Source organism: Chenopodium quinoa, unplaced genomic scaffold (assembly GCF_001683475.1).
Source record: "Chenopodium quinoa cultivar QQ74 unplaced genomic scaffold, ASM168347v1, whole genome shotgun sequence".
Taxonomy (NCBI): Eukaryota; Viridiplantae; Streptophyta; class Magnoliopsida; order Caryophyllales; family Amaranthaceae; genus Chenopodium; species Chenopodium quinoa.
Window position 1 is genome coordinate 2,279,090 of NW_018743014.1, and position 22,536 is coordinate 2,301,625.

Sequence of the window (22,536 nt, forward strand, 5' to 3'; positions counted from 1 at the left end):
GATTCAGGGAGCTCCAAAATTGTGGTAACAAAATGGGAGTCCCGTTATTACCCTTCCACCCAAAATTAAATTAAAAAAAAAGATCTTTGGAAAAAAAATTCTATTTTCTATTTCCTATTGTAGAAAATTAGAAATTATACACTTATATGTATAAGCTATTTTGTTCATTTGCAAACTTTAAAGGATTTTGTTTCAAATACAAAGTACTCCGTACCAGACAATCACTTTTCAAGGCATAACACTTAACAAAATTTGGTCCAGTGAAGAGATTTACGTATATTTTCTCTATTTCTTTTTAGTTTACTCAATTTTCTTTCAAAGTTTGATAGTGACAATGTGACATGCAAAAAGTATTGTTTGTGAGAATAAAAGTGGTAGTGGTTTTTTTTTTTTTTTGGTATATTTTTTTTTATCTAAAAGTAATACTCATAAGTTAAAATCGTGTTGTTGACACCTGATCGTGTCTCCCCAAACACCAAACCCAATGATGAGTGTCTTTCACGTTTTGATTGACGAGTTCGGCAAAGAGTTGAAAGGTTGCGCAAAGTTTCCCTGAATCTAGACCGTCTTTCTAATCTTACCAAATATGTTTTTAATCCAAAATACATTCATTTCATGTCCTTTAATCCAAAAACATTCATTTCGTGTCCTTAAAAACATGCATTTCGTGCCCAAATTATAAAAACACGTCCAATAATATGGTTTTGATCCATTTTTCCAGTCCAATTATTGTTTAGTTGGATGGGGTTTGAAAAGATCTTTTCAATGATATATTATAAGCCCAAATCCAACTTAAAACGAATGAGATATGGCCAAACTACTAAACCGAGCCCAAGCCAAGCCTATGCCCCCCCTTTAGTACGATCCAATGATTATATGGAGTCCAAATATTTTATTTAGGCCCCATATGATCATATTCCTAATCCTAAACCAACTAGGAACTTTTAGAATCTTCTAGAAGACTCTAATCTATCCTCCCCGAAAAGATAAAGATAAAAAATTTGAGATTAAGTAGAACTCTTATGATAATCTTAATTTTTAGAAGACGTTCGGATATGTTTTGCAAAGATAAACCATCAGAAAACAAACTCCTTTTGAACTTTTATAACTTCACAACCGTCGCGTCAATGCTGTTACGACGCGACAAACCTGTCGCGACGCGACAGAGAGTTCTGTCACAGTTCAAACTTCTTATCTTTTTTCGATCGTTCAACTCTCTTTTTTCCTTATAAATAGAGGTTGTTTTCCCCGATTCCAAATCATCAACAAACATCAACAATCATCAACGACAATCATCAATACACAACCCGAAATTCCTAAATTCCCATGTTCTTAGCCTAAACACATCCAAGATACATCCCTATCATTCACCATACTTTTTTTGCGTGATTCGAATACTCCAAACCATATTTGACATTGTCTTCGACCCCGGCATGAAAGGTTGATATTTCTGAGGGTTTGGACACAAATCTATATTTCAATTCTTAATTAATTTAGTTTATTATTTAGTTTATTGATTTTTACTTTCTTGAAATTTACTAACATGTATATTGTTTTAATAGCAAGAAGGTCGAGAGATCAAAGTAAGTAATTTAATTACTCTTTGTTAGAAATCATGTTTAGGATAACGTAATTGGTTTTATTATTAGTAACATGCTAGAATTGCTATTAATCTGTTTAGTATCATGCCTAGGATCTTACTACTAACAATATTTTCATGATGATGATTATGATGTTAATTATATGTTGCTTGATTATCCATGATTTGTTGTTATTGCTTGATCACGCCCCTTCTTGCAGGTTTAAAGCAAATTTGTAATTGAAATCACGCCTAATAAGATAATTAATAATTGGATTTAGGTTAAATATGATTTTAATTCAAGTGATCACCAATATTAGATTTAATTGTGCATTAAAAATCAACCAACATAGATTAAATAGGTTTAGGATTAATTTGATGGATGTATGTTAATCGAGAAGCGCACATGAATGTCAATAAAAATCAAGTAGAGGCCTATTTTAGGGCGGGTTTGACCTCTTTCTGGTTAAGTTCGTACCATTATCCCTGAACATCCAGTCATGGTTCCAGACCACTATGGAGTTAGCAATCTCTGTGATTGTGAATGGGGTGTAACCTTCACAATCGTGAACGGTTTACAATTTTCTAAAACTTGTTGGCGACTCTTTTTCTCTAGCTTCTTTTCCTTGGAGTGCTGGCATGTCTAAAAACATGACCCACAGTAGGGCAGAAATGAAAAATTCCCTACACGTGTAAATTAAAAAGAAACATTCAACTAAGAGAATCGAGTAAGTTTTTTTTTTGACAAAGAGAATCGAGTAAGTTAAAGAAGGGAGTAGAAGTGAGATCAAACTCAAAACATGAAAACACCAACTTTTATATGTGAATGGTTATAATATACCAACTTTTATATGCGGTGTGGCCAGTCATGATAGGGTTACCTCGTTTGTGTTGTAGATGCTCGATTAGTGTTATAGGTTACTTTTTCAGTGTTATAGGTGGAGCTAACCACACACAAAACCTTGCTCCTTATTCTTACAATCTCGGTTTAGTCAGTTAGATCATATGCCAAACTTCATTCAATTTCTGCAATGTACTACTGTACAATGAAATTGGTAACCGGTAAGATACAGAGTATATATGTTATTTGATGGAGTACATTATTGTATGCATTCCAAGTTTCCAACGTATTTTGGAATTTGATGCCAAGTTTGAAGCATGTCCAACCAATTTTATCATGATCAATTGATCATCTTGTCATCTTTTCTTAGGTAATTATTCTTTATTATTTTACTGTGAATTTTGCTTAAATTCTTGTTTCCACAAATTTAAATTTTAAATGATTAATACTACCTCCGTTAATATTTATGTGCAACTTTTATTATGTTTGTCCGCTAAACATTATGTGCAACTTTCTATTTTCTTTCTATTTTTAGTAAACAAAAACCCTGAAAATTACATATTACCCTCACTTAAAAATTCAGATTTTCATAATTTTACCCTTATCTTATCTTAATCAAATTAATCTAAAATTAATCAGATTTAGCTAATCTAATAACTCCCTCCATTTATTATCTCATTTTCCCCCAACTGCTCTCATTACTCACATTCCCAACCCCCAAAATTTAATTTCTGATAGTTGGGCTTCCTTTTATTTTCTGGAGACTTGCTCAGATGAACCCTAGTTCATCTTCTTCGTCTTTCTCTCTCCTGTTCGTCCCTAATTTTCTCCGATCTTACTCCCTAAATCTTACCTTGATACCTCAGATCTTGAAAAAAACGAGTCCCCCAAGAACATGGTTAACCTTGATCCACTTCACGAGGCTTTCATGGCCACCGACGACGTTGGTGAGGGTACTTTGATTGTGTCCCTGGTTCAATCATTCGACACCGGATCTCCTTTTCCTCGCCAATTCTACGAGTCTGGTGAGGCTGGTCGTTACTGTTCATCGACCACCTACAAGGCTTTGGGTTAAAGTTCTTGAAAGTGTTAAGGAGGAGGAGCGTCTCAAGAGGGATGAGGGTGAGGGGGACTCCCGTGGCAAGAAATTGCTTGATTTTAGTGTTGTATCTGTAGATCCAGTCTGTGATAGTGGTGATGGGAGTTCTGTGCCCACCAATAAGCCCAGATCTAAGAGGGCTAGGCTACCCACGAAGATTCGGGCTAGAAGGAAGGCGGCATTGGTGGCTCTAAGGCGGATGCGTTGGTTGCCAAATCAGGCGTTGATCGTTCTGTATTCTGATGATGAGCCTGACAATGAGGTGGTTTCATCGTCTCTTTCAAAGAAGGCTGCCCCTCCAGTTGAAGATGGTGAAGTGCAAGGCCCTCCTTTGAAGCACACTGCGAGGCGGATGAACCAAAGGTTCAACTCTCTAAGGGATTGCTTACGTAATGATTCCTAACCCTACATTATTTAATTTTTGATTTAAGTCCCTGTCCATTGATTTTTGTCGATAGTATGTTGATTTGATCTGGCTGCTTGTTGGCTTCGTTGCTCATTTCTTATTTATCTGGTTGCATGTTAGCTTCGTTGCTTATTTCTGATTGTGTTGGGTTGTGGTACCTGTTGGCTGTTTGGTTGTGTTGAGTTCAGTTGTCTGATCTTTTGGACTGTTGGTTATGTTTGCTGTTTTTGACTATGTTGGCTTCATGTATGTGTTGGTGATATTTTCTGATATGTTGGCTTGTTAGAATATGCTGGCTTGTTGGACATGATTTGCTGGCCTGGTAATTGTTGCTGAATGCTGCATGTTTTGGTTTCATTGGCTTCTATGGTTGGGTTGGTGTTGACAAAATGACATATGGTGCCTATGGGGGTTTGATTGATGAATGATGAGGCTGCTGTGTCATTTATTTTTTAAAGTTGGCATGGTTATACCTTACAGTGTTCTCAATGATCATTTGGGTAGAGAACACATGTCAGTCCCTTACTGTTTTTACACATTTTTTAAAGGAGTCCCCTTTGAATATTTGTTGTAGCCTGATTTGTATTGAGTCCCCCATTTTACTGTGTTGTTTTCCTTATCCAAATCCAAATGATGAAGGGACTCCATTGAATTTCACTACACACAAGTGTTTTGCTCCAACAATTTGTTTAATGTTGTTGTTGTTGAGGTAACCTTGTGACTTAGTGTTGTATTCTACAATGACATACAAAGCTTCTGACAGATTGAGTGCCCACATAACATCTGATTCTTTTCCATTTCTATTCCATTCAAAATGTGGGTACAAAAGGACTATACCTTCAGCAAAAGCCTTTACATAAGACTGCCTAACATGTTTGCATCAATGTACTCAACAAAATACACCTAACCACCTAATAAGTGAATAAAAAAAACAAAAAAACCCTAACAGAGCTAAGTGGTTATGTGTGGCAGTCCATGTGTTTCTCCATTGTTGTGATGAGTCCCCTAGTCTGCATCTACCTCCATATCTTCTGTTGCTTGTTCAGTCCCTTGATTTGCTGGCCTATACATAGTGTTTAGGTACTCCACAGCCTCCATAACTACTTCCTTCTGCACTTCTACTTGATTTGGCAAAATGCCAAGATTTTTAAGTTTTTTATTGTTCATGTGGGGTATTTTGTACTTGTTCCCACCTTCTGAGGATCTTTATCATGCAATTTTGCAAAGTCAGCCAAATGCACTTGTTCACTTGAGGATTGAATGTGCCATAAGAGTCCATCACTTTTGTAACTAGCTCATCTAGGTTGCTAGGAAAAGACTGATATTGCAAAGATTAAATAGACCTAAATAACCCTAAATCAAGCACATTCAAATCTGGTGACTGTGCTGGCTGAAAAACAAATTGAATGTTGAACTCATTTGCTGTTGTTGCTACCATAAACTCTGCATCCTTAGAAACTTGGTGAGGCCTTGCATCGTCCCATTGGATGACAACATTTTTGGCCAGATTCTCAGGCCACTTTGAGATAATTGTTGGTATGACATTTGTCAGCAACATATCTGTAATCACTTATCTATTTACATTCTGGATTGCCTTGGTTTCCCAAGTTCCTGCTACTCTGTTTTTGCTGGATTTCTTTGCTAGTTGTTTGACAGTGAATGGAAATATGCCATACTTCCCATCATGGAGTAGTTCCCCATTTGTGTCATACAATAGGTTCCCAATTAAGGCCATAAACATTGCCTTGAGCTTGAATCTTTTGGACTGTATATGCCCTGTATGGATCTTCCTCACTTGGTAGGAGATAAAACCTCCTCTTATCAGGGTTCAGATGGAACCATTTCTCATCCATGTGTATGACATGGTTCATATCAACAAATGTGGGGTCCTCATTACCTGTAATTGGATTAATATGTGACAAAACCCATTTGAGTCTGGCTACCTTGTGGTCTGATGACAATGTTGGCTTGTTGCTGCTTGTGTGTGTTCTTAGCCTTCCCTTTTTCTTCAAATGGTGAAGATCAGAGTAACATGAGGGATCTTCAATGCTGCTGCATAACTCCTTTCCGTCTGCCTTAAATGCAAAGGGACTGACTGTGGAATTCATCAGAAAATTCCATTGGCTTTCGACCTGCTCTGCCATACTTCTTAGTCCTGACATCAATCAAATTCCCTTGTGCCATCTGTTTTTTTTTGTGTCTGTGAATATTCTTGTGATGGTTGATTTATGAACATTGAATTGAACTGACAAAAATTTCATGTGACCCCTTGGTAAGTTCCCCTCACGCATTTTGACCAACATTGCATCAATAATTTCTCTTTTCTTTTGTATGGTGAGCTGCTTTCTTTGTGTAAGTTGAGTCCCATGTTCAATTGGTTGTTCCATTTCTGGGGAATCAACCTCAGCTTGTGTGTTTTGTTGGCCATGTTCTTCTCCTTGTGTGTCTTGCGTGTTCTCATCTTCAGATCTGTACTCCTCCAAGCCTAGATCTTGCATATCTTCTTCATGGTCATAGTACAATTCTGCAAGCTCTTCTTCTGTTAGTATTTGATCAAAATCGAAAAACAAAGCTTCAACAAATTCTGCCATGTGTTGTCTGAGCTCGATGATGTAGGGGTGGGTGCTGTTTTTTTTTGGAGGAGATGAAGGATGCAAGGAGATGCAACTTATGAACATTTATGATGTGCAACACTAATTTCAGTTTAGGGTTTTTTTTTGGGTATTTAGTGGGCTAATCATGTGTAATTAGTGCTAACTTTTGGATGAACAAATTCTTTTTTTGAGGAAACTCTAACTTTGTAACTATTGAATGTGTATGAATGGTGGAGGCTGGTATTTAAATGCCTCTTAAATGCTGAATGGAGGCTTTAAATGTATGCCTCAAAAAAATTTGAAGTTGTGCTAAATTTTTTTTTAAAAATAGGAGGGAACCCAAATTTTCACCAAAATTCAACTAATTCGATTTTTTGGTGAAAATTTGGAGGGAAATCAAATCCCTCCAAAAACTGCCAGAATTTCCTCACCAACTTTGCAAGTGGGCGGGCCTACTTTCTCTCTCCTATCACTTTAATTAACTTCGTTTACTTCCTCTAATATTTGCCCCTCAAGTTTTGCCTCGTGAACCGTAAAGCTTACCAAAGTTGCACATAAATATTAACGGAGGTATTATTTGGAATAAAATATTTCTGGGGATTAAAATATTACCAAATCATGCATATAAGATGATTATTAGGGTTTTTGTTTTTTTTATTGGAAAACTAAAACTTGTGTTAAGGTTTAAGCTTACTTCAAGGTTGGTCTAAAAAATTAATCTAATTAAATTTATGATTTTCATAGTTGGCTGCGTTGTTAAATTTTAATTTCTAAACACAATTCAACTATTGAATTAAGCAATTATCTAGAAATAAAGGTTAATTTTGACTAAATGCGGATTGGTGTGAAATTGACACAATGTTTGTTGAATTTGTTATGTGTTTAGAGAATGTAGGTTTCAGTATACAAGTAATCATTTATGGATGGATGCTCTAATTGAACCTGCTTATACCATACATGGATGCAATACCCGAGTCAAGCTCGAATTTTCCATTTGTTTTTGGTCGAGTTTGTGTGCAAATTCCTTATTAGATTACTTTTTTCGATTTATACCTTACGTTTCCGAGTATTAAAAACAGCACCTTGATTATATCTTCCGACGAAAAAAGTCAGTTTTCCGATCATAGGATCCATTTTCCCGTTAGTATTTTGCCCTTGTTATATACACTATACCAGGATACACAAAATCTCAAGAGTGTTCTCCTATCTTGCTTGTTCTTGGTTATTAGGTGCCAAATGCTAAAGTTTGCGGGAGATTTTGCTGCCATTTGACTAGGGCCGTGTATGTGAGAAAAATCAAGTTTATAAGTCCGATATACAAAAAAGGGGATAGTATGGTCATTTCTAGTAATAAACGAGGGGTAGCTCAGATTACCTATAAATGAAGAGTAGCTTTGTAATTGCATCTATTTTTTTTATTTAAAAGGTTGCATCAGCCTGATTAATTGGATGCTCTTTGTTTTTTTTTTTTTTTTTTTTTTTCTTTGACGTCAAACAACTAAAATGCATATGTTTGGTTAATAACTTTTTGTTTGAATTTAAGCCAAAATGAAAAAGCTAGTCCCGCTTAAGAGAAAAAAAAAAAAGGATATTGTTGTTCCAATGTTCGTAACTACCTCCGGTTGTCTTGTTTATTTGGGTAGTCTTTCTCTTTCTTTACCTGTTGAAATTCTTAAAGAATGTATAGTACATATAAACTAAATATGCTTTTTATAATCATCCTTTTATTTTATGGGAGAAGATTTGCAATATTTTTTTTTTTTTTTTTTTTTGAAGCAATTTGCAATATTTTATCTTTATCAAAACAATTTTACTTATTGACATGTTGTCTGATCAACTAATTCTTGATTGTTAAGTCAAAAGCAATAAAAGGGGTCATAAATGCAAGTACCTATTTTCTCTTGTATTCTTGTGTATTTATGGAGTGCAACACAATCAAACTATCCTTACTGTACTAAAAATATAAGACTAGTACACAATGGTTGACTGGCCAAATAAAATATACATTTCAACATGTGCTTTGAATCCCACTTGACAGAATCATAGCATGATAATTAATTTTCATTTATAGCCCATCCTTTTCCTCAACTACATGATCAAATCGTTTTTTTTTTTTTTTTCTGCCCCATACTTCCTCTATCTACTATTCTACTCCCATTTAAGCAGAACTTTTGAACATTCTACTGAGGATTAATTGTCATTTTCGGTGTTTAACCTCGCACTAAATTTTAACTAGTAGAGCTTCATTGGAAGTTTCACAGTAGAAAAAATGGGTCCTACACTAAGGTTGTTGGGTGACAAGTTATTTCACCTCTTTGGCTCATTCTTAATTGGCAAAATTTTCAATAATTACAAGTTCATAATGGAGTGTCAAAGTTTCTTATTAGTTTTAATTTGACTTACAAATTTTGGAATGTTGAATAAGTTAATAGAATTGACCAAATCATGGCATGTGTTTGGCATTATATCCTCTGCCTCGAAGAAGAGGCCCACATCTTACAACGATGCAAAATTGTGAAATTCTGTACAAAAATATCTGTTAAAAGGTGGCCAGCAGTGGGTCTAACATGGTTGAAAAATCTGAATTATTTGCATTTGTTATGCTGGATTTGGTAGTTGATTCACTTGATTGTGGTGGTTCATATGCGAAAATTGGGCTACAAGTTTTCATGAGTTTTACGTGCTATTTGAGTAAATATCCCCCTTTTCTTCTGAATGAATTAATTCCATTGTCTCCTGCAAACAACAGTGTGCAAGATGACAGCCCCCTCATATGGCTTTTTTCTTCTTTTCTGGCTACTCCTGAATTTGATCGTAACTGCCTCCACTGCTCAGGACACTATTACAGCAAAGCAGCCTCTCCATGATGGTAAGACCTTAGTTTCTGCAAATGGGAACTTCGAGTTAGGATTCTTCAGTCCTGGTAGTAGCACAAGCAGATATGTAGGAATCTGGTTTAAGAAAATCCCAGTTCCATCTGTTGTTTGGGTTGCAAATCGAAACTTTGCTCTTCCTGATTCCTCTGGTGTTCTTCAGTTCAACAATAAATCTGTTTTGGTACTTGTGAATGGCACGGGAGGATTTGTCTGGTCTACTAATTCATCGAGATCAGTGTTGAATCCAGTTGCACAACTTTTGGATTCAGGAAACCTTGTTGTCAGAGACCAGAAAGATGGGAATCTTGAGAATGTGTTGTGGCAAAGTTTTGATTATCCCTGCGATTCCCAGTTACCAGGAATGAAGTTGGGAAGAGACCTTGCTACTGGGTTTGACAGGTTCCTTACTTCCTGGAAAAGCAGTGATGATCCTTCCCCAGGTAGCTATACATATCGGATTGATCCTCAAGGATACCCACAACCGTTCCTTCTGAAAGACGGCGTTGTGCAGTTTCGTGATGGTCCGTGGAATGGTGTTTGGTTTTCTGGTACTGCCAGGTTGCCTACTGATTCGACTCAGGTATATAAATTTGTGTTCAATAACAGGGAGGTGTCGTATGTCTACGAGCTCATCAACATCTCAATCATCACTAACAGAATTGTAAATCCCTATGGAAATATTCAACGTCAAGAGTGGAATAATCATACACAAGGGTGGGCAACATTCTACTCAAAACCAATTGATAATTGTGATACTTATGGGGTGTGTGGTGTGTTTAGTAGTTGTAACCTTGTAAGATCTCCTCAATGTCAATGCATGAAAGGATTTGTGCCCAATTCCTCCACAGAGTGGAATGCAGGGAATTGGATTGATGGGTGTGTTCGTGGTGCTTCGTTGAATTGCAGTGTCAGTGACGGGTTCGTCAAGTATGCCAATGTTAAGCTGCCTGATACAAGATACTCCTGGCATAACCAGACAATGACTCTTGATGAGTGCAGGGTCAAATGCTTGCAAAACTGCTCTTGTGTGGCTTATGCTAATATAGATGTAACCAATGGAGGAAGTGGCTGCTTCTTGTGGATTGATACCGTGATTGACGTGAAAGTTATACCTGGTTCAGGTCAAGATCTTTATGTCAAGGTGCCATCTTCTGAGTTGGGTAAGAACCTTTTTGTGGTTTTTTATTATTAGCATACTATCATCATTTGACTGCTACTTTACTATCTCTAAGCCGACAAAATCTGTTCAATTCCTAAATGTACTAACCTTTACAAGATTAATATGGGTTTCATGAATATGAATTTTTTTGTTATTTTTCTGTGCTGACTTGAGCTGTTGAAGACTTAACTCAAACCTTTTATCATTTTATGTATGTGTAGGAGGTAATAGGAAAAAACGGGTATGGATTGCTATAATTTCCAGTTTTTTTGCTGTTATGTCTCTCTGTGGAGTTGCACTTTTTATTGTGTGGAGAAGGAGGCGGAAGAGAGCAGGTATGCTAATTTCTGTTTCATGTTTCTACTGCTATTATTCCCTTCTAAACTATGGTTTAATCATTGTTTTGGGGGTTAGAAGATAACTCTTTCTGTCTTCTGGATTGTAGTTCATTGCACCCTAAGATTAGGAGCTACTCTGTCTCTATCTTATGAACCTAAATCACGTGTTTTTTGTTTATTGATATGCTATGTTCTTGCAGAAAAATACATTGCTAGTAGAAGATTCACCATCAATAACAACCGTGAAGGAGATTCTGAGCTGCCAATATATGCTTTTGATGTGATTGCCAAAGCTACAAACCATTTTTCCTTTTCTAACAAACTTGGAGAGGGTGGCTTTGGACCGGTATACAAGGTTAATTTAATCTCTACTTATTTATTTTCTTTCAAGGCTTCCATTAACTTTCATTGATGGTGTTGTTACCATCTTTCAGAATCACATTAAAGATGCATTGGGTAAAACTTTTTGAACAGTGATGCAGATGATGTAGTAAAGAGGAAAATTCATGTGATTCTTGCTCATAGTACTTTTTTTCTTTTCTTGGAGTTAGTTGGAGGTGAATAGTTTAAAATCTGAATGTAGTTTAATATGTTGATTGGAGTTTGACTTAATACTTACAACGAGCAGTAATTTACCTGCATGTCCAGCAAGAGTAGAGGATTGGCCATCCTGTTCTTGCTTCTGGGTTTTGGCCATAAGAAAACTGATTCTGAAAGTATTTTATGGCTAGTAATTCACAGTTCCATTGTTTGAGAGAATGCTCAAGTCTAGAGACGAAGTCAATATGCTCTGACAATTTGAAAGCTGTAGTAGGGCTTTCTGTGTCTCAATTAAAGGCATACTGTCACATCATTAGCATTATAACAACAGGAACAATCACGTTCACTCTAGGAGTTTTTTTTTTTAATTGTCTCTTAATAATTGTTAGGGAGTGCTGAGCGATGGACAAGAAATAGCTGTGAAAAGGCTCTCTAAGGATTCAAGACAAGGACTGGACGAATTCAAAAATGAGGTTATATTCATTGCAAAGCTTCAGCATCGAAATCTTGTGAAACTTATGGGATGTTGCATTGAAGCAGATGAGCGGTTGCTTATCTATGAATATATGCCCAAGAAAAGTTTGGATTGCTATGTCTATGGTATGGCTTACTTTAATTATTGACCATATTTTTGAGTTTAATTTGTTTTGAGGATAATGTAATTAGTTTTGCAACAGTGATGTAAATTACTTGTATAAAAAAAATTCAAAATTTTATGCCTTGTCTAGAGTGGAGTTCTTCAATGAAAAATTTAATCCAAGTAAAATATAGTTTGGCTAGTTACACACTTGCATATCCTTAGCAACAGAAGCTTACAGTCATACTTTATGGGCAGATCCAACAAGCATTGACTTACTAGATTGGCCAAAGCGCTTAGAGATCATCATGGGAATTGCTCGTGGACTTCTATATCTTCATCAAGATTCTAGACTGAGAATTGTTCATCGAGACCTCAAAGCGAGCAATATTTTACTAGATTTTCAGATGAATCCCAAAATTTCTGATTTTGGCCTGGCTAGATCTTTCATTGGAAACGAAGATGAGGCAAAAACAAAGCGAGTAGTTGGAACATAGTAATATTCTAATCTCATTTGCTCTTTTGCCTCTCTCCTTGACAGTTTCCTGATAATTTGCTAATTTTTTTTCAGTGGTTACATGCCTCCTGAATACACTATCGACGGTTATTTTCAGTGAAGTCTGATGTCTACAGCTTTGGAGTATTAGTACTTGAGATAGTGAGTGGCAAGAAAAATAGAGGGTTTAATCATCCAGACCACCATCACAATCTCCTTGGACATGTAAGACTAATCTTCTTTCTTTCGCAAAGCTAAGTTGTATCATGATGTCATTGATATATAGGCTAATAGGGGGGTTACTTGGAAATGATTATCATTTATTGAAGGGGTCTGTTAATTACCTGACCAGTGTGTGTAAATTGTATAGGCATGGATGCTTTTCAAAGAAGATACAGCTTTGGATGTAGTTGATCCGTTGATTAGGAACTCGAGTTATGCACCCCAATTGCAGAGAATGATTCACATTGGCTTGCTATGTGCTCAGCAACACCCAGATGATAGGCCAAGCATGTCACTCGTTACTGTCATGCTAAGCGGTGACTCTATATTACCCGAACCTAAAGAACCTGGCTTCTTTGTTGGAAGGAATTTGCCACAGGAATCAGTTTCAGGCAACACCCAATCAAGCTCCAATTATGAATCTGTATCATTGCTAGTTGGGCGGTAGAGTGGTGTACTTCAATATAAAATCAAACATAGAATTGCATTTCAATCTTCAACCATGGATATTAAGAAACTACTGGCTTACTGAGATTCCAACGGCTGAAGTAAGTTCTCCGTTTCTTGAAAAAAAAATTAGAAAAACAAAAAAAAAAAAAAAAACAGAAAACCTATGTTATCATGCATTTTTTATTTTGTTGTTCTATTCGGGATAGATAGCTGTATGGAGGACTTGTTCTGAAATCATTTTTATGGAGAACGATGGCTTTTTATAAAATTCCTTTTGCATGTCTTGCAGAGAGGATGAGCTGGAGAAGAATGTGCTTACAGTTAGCTGTTTCAAGGAGAGGAAATAGGTCTTTCTGAGTTTCATTGCACAGGAATCAGGAAAGCTCTTACCCATTAGAAATTTAAGCCAATTTTGTTTATGTACAGCTAGTTTTGGTTTACGTTACTTTCACTGCTTCACTGTACAAATATCAGTTTAGTCTTCGCTAGATGTAAAAGTGATGTGATCAATGATGATGTTTAATTGTAAATAACAAGATTATTTGATCTGATGGCCCTAATTTCTCTGTCATTTATCTGTATCTGAATGAAGTTTTAATGTTTTTTCTACTATTTTTTTTCTTTTCATTTAGACCAAGCTCTAATCCAAGCTGTTTTTTTGCATATAAATATTAAAAAATAGTCCTGTAACTTTAATAATGCTTGCTTATATCAGCTTGAAATTTTGATTGTAGTGAAATAAGTCATCTATAAACATTACATGCTCTGATGAACCATCATGTTTTCACAACGCATTTCAATCGTTTTATTTTATTCAGTCATATAAATGAGGTAAAGTCTACTTGTTTTGTTACCATTTCATATTTTCGTGCACCTGTAGGATTTCATATTTTCAGTCTCATATATCTGTCATAAGTTTTGGTGTACTTTTTTCTTTGCTATTTTTATGATGATGTTGACAATCTTGACTTAGTATACATAAGAAAACTTAATGTTGGATAGGTTTATGAAGCTTATTCAAAAGAAGCGGCTCTGAAAATCTAGTCAATATTGACGCTCTGATGAATATGATATATAACGTTGGGTCAAACCGTTTTACTCATACCTAAAACCTTGTTGCCATCTACATGTATGGGAAATGTTTGGATAACCCTTTTAATTGGCAATCCTCATAGCCATAGGAAAGTTCCTCACAAATGCAGTAAACTTTATTCTGTTGCATTTTTGAAGATTTTTTATTCTCTTTATCTTTCTCACGATGCTTGACAGGTCATTTTCCAAAAACCTCTTGTCCTTTCTTCCGGGAGGGGTGGAGGGACTACTAGTGTAAACATCTAAGGGTTTGTTTGTTGGAAAATCTTGATTATGTCAAATTGTCATAATAGACTAATCTTCTTCAGAGGATTACATTATTAGCTTTAGTTCATTTGCACACTAGGATAATAGTTTCTAACAAATATGCATGTCTGATGTTCTTGAGTTAAGTGGGTTGTGCTAGCCTTCTCTGCTTGCATTAACCATTATGAAAGCAACTGCATACTTTCTTTTGTCATTACTTGTATTTGTAGTTACTACCTCTGTAGCTCGAGACACGTTAACCACAACTCAATCCATTCGGGATGGGGAGACCTTGGTGTCTTCTGGTGGTACCTTTGAGTTGGGATTTTTCACCCCAGGAAGTACTGAGAGAAAATATATTGGAATCTGGTTTAAAAATGTTCCAGATCAGACTGTTGTCTGGGTTGCAAATCGAGAAAGTCCACTTCTTAATTCTTCTGGTGTTTTCCGGGTCACCAACAATTCTCTTCTTGTAGTTGTGAACAATACTGGAAGTGTAATATGGTCTACCAATTCCTCAAGATCAGTGCTGAATCCAATTGCACAACTTCTTGACTCAGGAAACTTTGTTGTCAGAGATGAGAATGACAACAATCCAGATAACTTCTTGTGGCAAAGTTTTGATTATCCTTGTGATTCCCAGCTGCCTGGAATGAAGATAGGAAGGGACCTTGTTACTGGTTTAGATAGGTATTTAACATCCTGGAAAAGCAGTGACGATCCTTCCCCAGGGAGCTATGCCTATCGGTTTGATCCCCAAGGATATCCACAACCATTCCTGTACAGAGATTCTGTTAAGCAATTCCGAGATGGTCCATGGAATGGCTACTGGTTTTCTGGGAATAACTTGTTAGACTCAAATCCTTCAGAGTTATACCAGTTTGTTTTTAATGACAAGGAATTTTACTATGTCTATAACCTTGTCAATTTTTCATTTGTCACCAATAGACTTCTAAACCCGTATGGGACTCTGCAGCGAGTTGAGTGGAACAATCGTACACAAGGATGGGCCACATATTTATCGAAACCCATAGATGGTTGTGACACATATGCAGTTTGTGGCTCATTTGGTATTTGTAATCTAATGGATTCTCCTCAATGTCAGTATGTAAAAGGATTTGTGCCTAAATCTCCAAAAGATTGGGATGGGAGGTTTTGGTCAGATGGGTGTGTTCTGAATACCCCTTTAAATTGTAGCATCAACAATGCTTTCGTAAAGTATTCCAATGTCAAATTGCCTGACACAAGATCCTCTTGGTACAATACAACCATTAGTCTTGAGGAATGCAAGAAATAAGTGCTTGAGAAATTGCTCTTGTGTTGCTTATGCAAATTTGGATGTCACTGATGGAGGAAAGGGCTGCTTGCTTTGGTTTGATGATTTGATTGACGTGCGAGTTCTCTCGGGTGCTGGGCAAGATCTTTATGTAAGGGTGGCATCGTCTGGGTCAGGTGAGAACCTAATTACTGGTTCTTGTTAATATTTCAGTTGGAGAATGTGCTTATACTTGATTTAATTCTTCTTGTTGAAAGAAATCAACGGATAATATCTGTAATGGAGGATATTATGATATTATCTGGTTTTAATAGGAACAAAATCACCTCTTTGCAACATATTGTTATGGAGGATATTCCCTGAGAAATTGTTTGTTTTTTGCATGATAGTAGCATTCCTTTTTTTTTTTTTTTTTTTCTTTTGGGATTCAGCAATTATCCTGATAAAGTTGCTGTTATATAAGTATAAATTTTTTTTTTGTTCTTTTCACTTATGAGATGGATCTAGATGCTAATAATATATAATCTATATATTAGTAAGTGATAAGAAAAATTGTGCTAATCCAGTTGGTGTTATCTTACTCATATTGCTATGAAAGATGTCTTACAATTTCTGTTTTTTCGTTTGATGAAATTCATTTGTTTCCTAGTCAATTTGGAACTGAAGAACTTAGTTTGGTGTATCTGTGTATTGTAGGTGGTGATAAGAAATTATGGATCTGGATTGCAGTAGGCTCCAGTTTGCTCTTGATTCTGATCTTATGTTGCGCTGTGATCTTTATTCGTTGGAGGAGACAGAGGCTCAACAGTGACGGTAACTGATAGGAGTTTGAACTCTTTTCTTGTTCTGTTTTTAATCCATAGTCCCACTACCATAGTGATTATAGAGCTCAATATTTTGTGGTCTTGTAACCATTTTATCATAACTTGGGGTATTCTCCATCTCAATAGGCAGTAGAGAGTTATAAAAGAAAATGGCAGCATATGCCTTAATCGGTTTACCCCCTATGACCCAAAACAGTGGACTGTTATTTTGCGCCAGGGTCTGTTTATGCCTCTTTTCGGAGACTATGTAGTTTCTGTTTTAGGAGTTATGCTTTTAACTTCCAGCGTATATTCTGTAATTTGTATGCCTACTTCCTATTATCAAAAATCTATCTTTCCTACATGATACTCGTACATTGTTAGTGTACCAGGCCACATAAATTTGCGTTGTTCTTTCTTACTGTTCTTCTTTAACAATTCTCACATCCATTACAATTATAACTCACCCCAAAATGGATGGAGTAATATATAAGGGCTAATCAAGGCTGATCTGGTCCAACCAGGTGTAAACATAAGATAAAAAGACTAATCAGGTCTAAAGGACGCACCCTTTAATCTACTTTCGATATACTAATCATTCCTAATTCAGATTTTGGATTCCGCAACTAATTTTTTCACTAGAGGTATTACAGTTAACAAGATTTTGCATGATGTACAAGCAACTACTCATCTACAGTACTTTCAACGTTATTAAAATAAAAAATAAATAAATTAAACAGAATTAAGAAATGTGGGGTAAAATTAAAAAAAAAAAAAAAAAAAAAAAAAAAAAAAAAAAGTACTCCCTCGGTTTCATATAATTCTTTCAACATTCTTATTTCATCCGCTCTTTAAAGTTCTTCCAGCTTTTGAGCATACATATTACGGATTACAATTTCTTATTATTCAGTCTATGTTTTGAGGCTACTTTTCTTATTTAAATTTCCTTTGTCATTGAAAGATAATGACGAATACTTATGAATATACTTCGTAAGACTTTGTCTAGCTTGGTCAGTAGATGACCAGACTGAAGGTGTGAAGTGTTAAAAGGAATTTGAAAACGAAAAAAATTAAGAGAATAAAATCTCCATGCCAGATTTACACTCTCCTATAGAGATGACCAGGTTGTGCTATTTGGACTTCACATGAGCTGCTTATGCATGGTAATGTGACAGATAACTATTATTTATTTATATACTTATTTATTATATATATTATTGACTATTATTAATATTATTTTTATTATATTCATGTATTATTATTAAAACTGGTCTTACAAAGCATAAAGAATGACATAATCTAAAACATATGTGGGTCCTACTAATATGATAGTTTTGGGTCAACGATCATCCAATGACTATGCTCTATAATACTGTGTAAAAGAAGAAACTGTTGACTTTTATATGTTATGTATCTGTTGTGATGAGCATTTAAGCAATTGTGTAAAAAAAAATATTTCATGACTTATCCACAATTTAATTAGTGAATTTTAATATGTATGAGCTTATAGATAAATGTATTCAGTCAAAATCCTTTTTTTCATGAAGGGTTGAACTAAGTGGATCAATAAATTTATTGTTCTATAATGTTGTATTAGCTTTTACATAGTTGCACACCATTAAATTTTAAAAGGAGATGATAACAATATGGTATAGTTCTTATTTGGTTTCTTGTGTCTTTGATCATTACTTGTGTAGCTGTAGATACAATTACTCTTGGTCAATCCATTCGAGATGGAAATATCTCGGAAACATTAGTGTCTGCTGGTGGAAATTTCGAGCTGGGATTTATTTCAGGTACTAATGGAAGGAGATATCTCGGAATTTGGTTCAAAAAAATTCCAATTTCGAATGTTGTTTGGATTGCCAATCGAAAGGCTCCAATATCGGATTCATCTGATGTTCTTCGGCTCACCAACAACTCTGTTCTCATACTTGCCAATGGTTCAGGAGGAGGAGTCTTGTGGTCTACCAATACAACAAGATCAGTAAAGAATCCAATTGCGCAGATTTTGGATGATGGAAACTTTGTTGTAAGAGATCAAAATGATGACAACCCTGATAATTTCTTATGGCAAAGTTTTGACTATCCTTGTGATACTATGCTGCCTGGAATGAAGTTGGGAAGGGATGTTGTTACCGGGTTTGATCGGTTTCTAACAGCGTGGAAAAGTAGTGTGGATCCTTCTCCGGGTAGCTATACATATCAAATGGATCCCCATGGATACCCACAGCCATTTGTTTTTAAAGATTCTTCTATTGAGCTGTTCCGAGATGGTCCATGGAATGGTTACTGGTTCTCTGGGACTCCTTTGTTACCAGATGATACCAGGGCTGAGTTTGTCTTGAATGACAAAGAGATGTACTATACCTATGAGATGGGTGACGTCCCTAGTAGGAGGACTTTGGATATAAATGGCAATATTCTGCGTCTTAATTGGAATAATGTTACTCAAACTTGGGAAACATATCATACAAAACCAAATGATAAGTGTGACCATTATGCAGTCTGTGGCGCATTTGGTATGTGTAGTCTTGTAACTTCTGTTCAATGTCAGTGTCTAAAAGGGTTTGTGCCAAAGTCCCACACTGATTGGTATGAAAGGGAGCAGTTTAGGGATGGGTGCGTTCGCAGTGGCCCATTAAACTGCAGCATTAACAATGGGTTTGTAAAGTATTCTAATGTCAAACTGCCTGATACAAGATCGGCTTGGTATAATATAACCATGACCCTGAAGGAATGCAAGAACAAGTGCTTGCAGAACTGCTCCTGTACAGCTTATGCATCTTTAAACCTCAAAGATCAAGGAAGTGGCTGCTTGCTTTGGTTTGGTTCTTTGATGGATGTAAAAGATCTCAATGGCCCTGGACAAGATCTTTACGTAAGGGCAGCCACTGACTCTGGTAAGAACCTGTTACTAATGCTGTTTCTTAAACCTGTTTTTCTTTCTTTTTCAATTGAAACAAAACAGTACGGATTATATTTATTTTGTTTCTGATAAGAATTTTGCCTATGTTCCTGATGCCGTTTCCCTTTGCAAACATGTCATTTGGTATCATTTTGTGAATTTCATTAGTTAATCTCTTGTAAGTTTTAGAATTTTCTAAAGTGACTATGTTGTTCTTTTTGTAGGTGATGGGAAAAAAGTTATCTGGATAGCAATAGGCTCCAGTTTGTTGGCTGTCCTGCTTATATGTGGCTCAATGATCTTTGTTCTACGGAAGAAAAGGATGAAGGAGAGGAAAAGAAGTCAGTGTGAAATTTTTTCTGTTTCTTTGTATATAAACCACAACCGATTTTAGAAAGTTCATCCAATACTGCAATTTTGAACTGACAATTAATTCTTTGTCACATAACAAGCAAGCTCTGACATATTCTCTAAAAATAAGTAGATGCCACTGTAGAATATAAAAAATAAAAAACTTTTCACCCTGAAGGCTTGAACCCTTGATTATTTTTCCCTTTTATAGTTTTATTGATTTCTTATCTTTTGGTCACAGGATTCTTTAAAACAAAAAAAGTTAAATTAGACAGAAACAACAACAAAGACAAAGAGAAGTCTGAGCTGCCAATATTTGCCTTCAGTGTGGTAGAGCAAGCTACCAATTCCTTCTCACAAAAAAGCAAGCTTGGAGAAGGCGGCTTTGGGCCTGTCTACAAGGTATCAAGTTCAGTAATTTACATTGCACCATAATTCTTTAAGAAGGTGCAGGCACATACAAGTGTACAGAAAAAAATAATGTCAGACACCAATACTAACATGAGGAAAATGGATGATCAATATCTGTTTGGCAAACATCTTTATTGACTGGAATACAAATCTTCTACTAGTATAATTATTTTGTTTTCTTGAGATAGTGTGAATTAGACAGGTTTTACTTTTAATTTGGTGTACAGATTTTGATTGCCCCGTCTTGTACTTCCCAGGGATTGTTGGATACTGGAGAAGAAATAGCAGTGAAAAGGCTTTCAAAAAAATCAAGACAAGGATTGAATGAATTTAAGAATGAGGCTTTATTTATTGCTAGGCTTCAGCATCGCAATCTAGTGAGACTTATTGGATGCTGTGTTGAAGCAGAAGAAAGGATTTTAATCTATGAATACATGCCCAATAGAAGCTTGGACCACTTCATATTTGGTTTGATATTCTCTAGACTTTACATCAATGCTTTTCTTGTTACTTTCATTACAAGTTTTCATCTACTACATGTTGAATAATTTAGTTTTTTCACTAAAAACTTGCAGTGTTTTCCTGGAACTGAAGGCTTTAGATTTAAGCATTGACTTGTATTAGTAAAGAAATCTAGGCATGTTTGAAATCATCTTAGTTTACTGCAGCCATCAATGGCAACACACGATAAATAGAAAAGCTTACAGTTCTGGTATATTTGCAGGTGAAACAAGCAAATCCATATTGGATTGGACAAAGCGTTTTGAGATAATCAAGGGGATTGCTCGTGGTCTACTTTATCTTCATGAAGACTCTAGATTGAGAATTGTTCATCGAGATCTTAAGGCAAGCAATGTATTACTTGATTTTGAGATTAACCTCAAAATTTCAGATTTTGGCCTTGCTAGAAGTTTTGACGGAAATGATTGTGAGGCAATGACTACAAGTGTAGTCGGAACATAGTAATATTCTTAACTCATTTTACACTATTTCACTTTAAGCTTGTTGTGGTTTCTTGTTCATCTGTTAATACCTCCATTTGTTTGTGACAGCGGCTATATGCCTCCTGAATACGTTATAGATGGGGTATTTTCAGTGAAATCTGATGTTTACAGCTTTGGAGTTTTGGTGCTGGAGATTCTTTCTGGCAAGAGAAATAGAGGTTTTAATCATTCAGATCACCAACACAATCTTGTTGGACATGTAAGATCAGTCAACCTTTCGCTTCTATTTTCCTTGACGTTTATAATGAAAATACAGAGCACAGTCTTTCAAGCTTTTTGTCATACAAAATGTGCATTCTTTCTCAGTTGCATTTTCAGGATCAAGACGGGACTGTAGACTTTATGCAACTTTTTTGAAATATTATTTTACACAGGCATCTATTAAAACAAGTTTATCATATGCATCATGCATGTACATTCAATTATAACAAGTCTTTGAAGCTCTTCACAATGAAATTTTATTTATTTCTATAACAATCAGTACTGAACTTTATTCATGGTTTTACAGCCTAAAAAAAATCTGCTTAAATTTTCATCTTCTTCACTGTGGTCCAGCCTTAGCAAAACAATGTTGTTTTTACTGAATTAAACTGGTTTTTACTTAAATGAACTGATTGATGGAACATTTTTTTGTAAGTTCAGAACCACTCTTAACTTGATTTTGCCTATGTTATGTAGACTTGGATGCTTTCCAGAGACATCAAGACTTTGGACATTGTGGAACCATTAATTCGGAACCCAAAATACGAATATGAAATGCAACGATCAATACACTTAGGCTTGTTGTGCGTTCAACAGCATCCAGAAGACAGGCCGAGCATGTCTTTCGTGACAGCCATGTTAAGTGGAGATGGCAAATTGCCAGAACCTAAAGAACCTGGCTTTTACTTTGAAAGGAATATGCCGCAATATTCTGTTTCAAGCACCCCCCATCCAAGCACCCATAATGAAATTACTGTGACTTTGTTTTCTGGAAGGTAGAGTTAATCTTAATCATAATCATATTGTTAAGCTGGAGTGACCCTGCTAAATACTTGGTTTTTTACTGGTTATTTAAGCTTCGAGAAATTAATTATGTATAAATGTGGTGATACTAATGACTAATGATTAATGATTACAGTTGATTGCTCAAGAGCTAAGACAGGACATAAAATGTAAAGATTTCTACCATAATACTTAGAATTACAAGATGGCTCATGCACAACCTCCAATCGACAAAAGGCTTGTTGCGACCATAGTGGTAAGATAGGAAGGAGAGAATAATCATT

The 22,536-nt window shown here is 35.7% G+C and overlaps 1 protein-coding gene across 1 annotated transcript; it reads left to right on the plus strand.

Annotated features, from left to right (window-relative positions):
* Positions 1–9,017: 9,017 nt before the first annotated feature.
* On the plus strand, positions 9,018–22,514 carry LOC110729958. Its single transcript, XM_021909749.1, is given in 19 exon segments — positions 9,018–10,555; positions 10,776–10,889; positions 11,093–11,247; positions 11,822–12,032; positions 12,268–12,505; positions 12,581–12,612; positions 12,615–12,730; positions 12,876–13,171; positions 13,467–13,497; positions 14,676–15,682; positions 15,732–15,967; positions 16,488–16,604; positions 18,292–19,497; positions 19,727–19,843; positions 20,095–20,255; positions 20,522–20,732; positions 20,989–21,226; positions 21,317–21,467; positions 21,947–22,514. Coding segments are annotated over 19 exon segments (6,219 nt in total). The 5' UTR covers positions 9,018–9,276; the 3' UTR covers positions 22,250–22,514.
* The last annotated feature ends 22 nt before the right edge of the window (positions 22,515–22,536 follow it).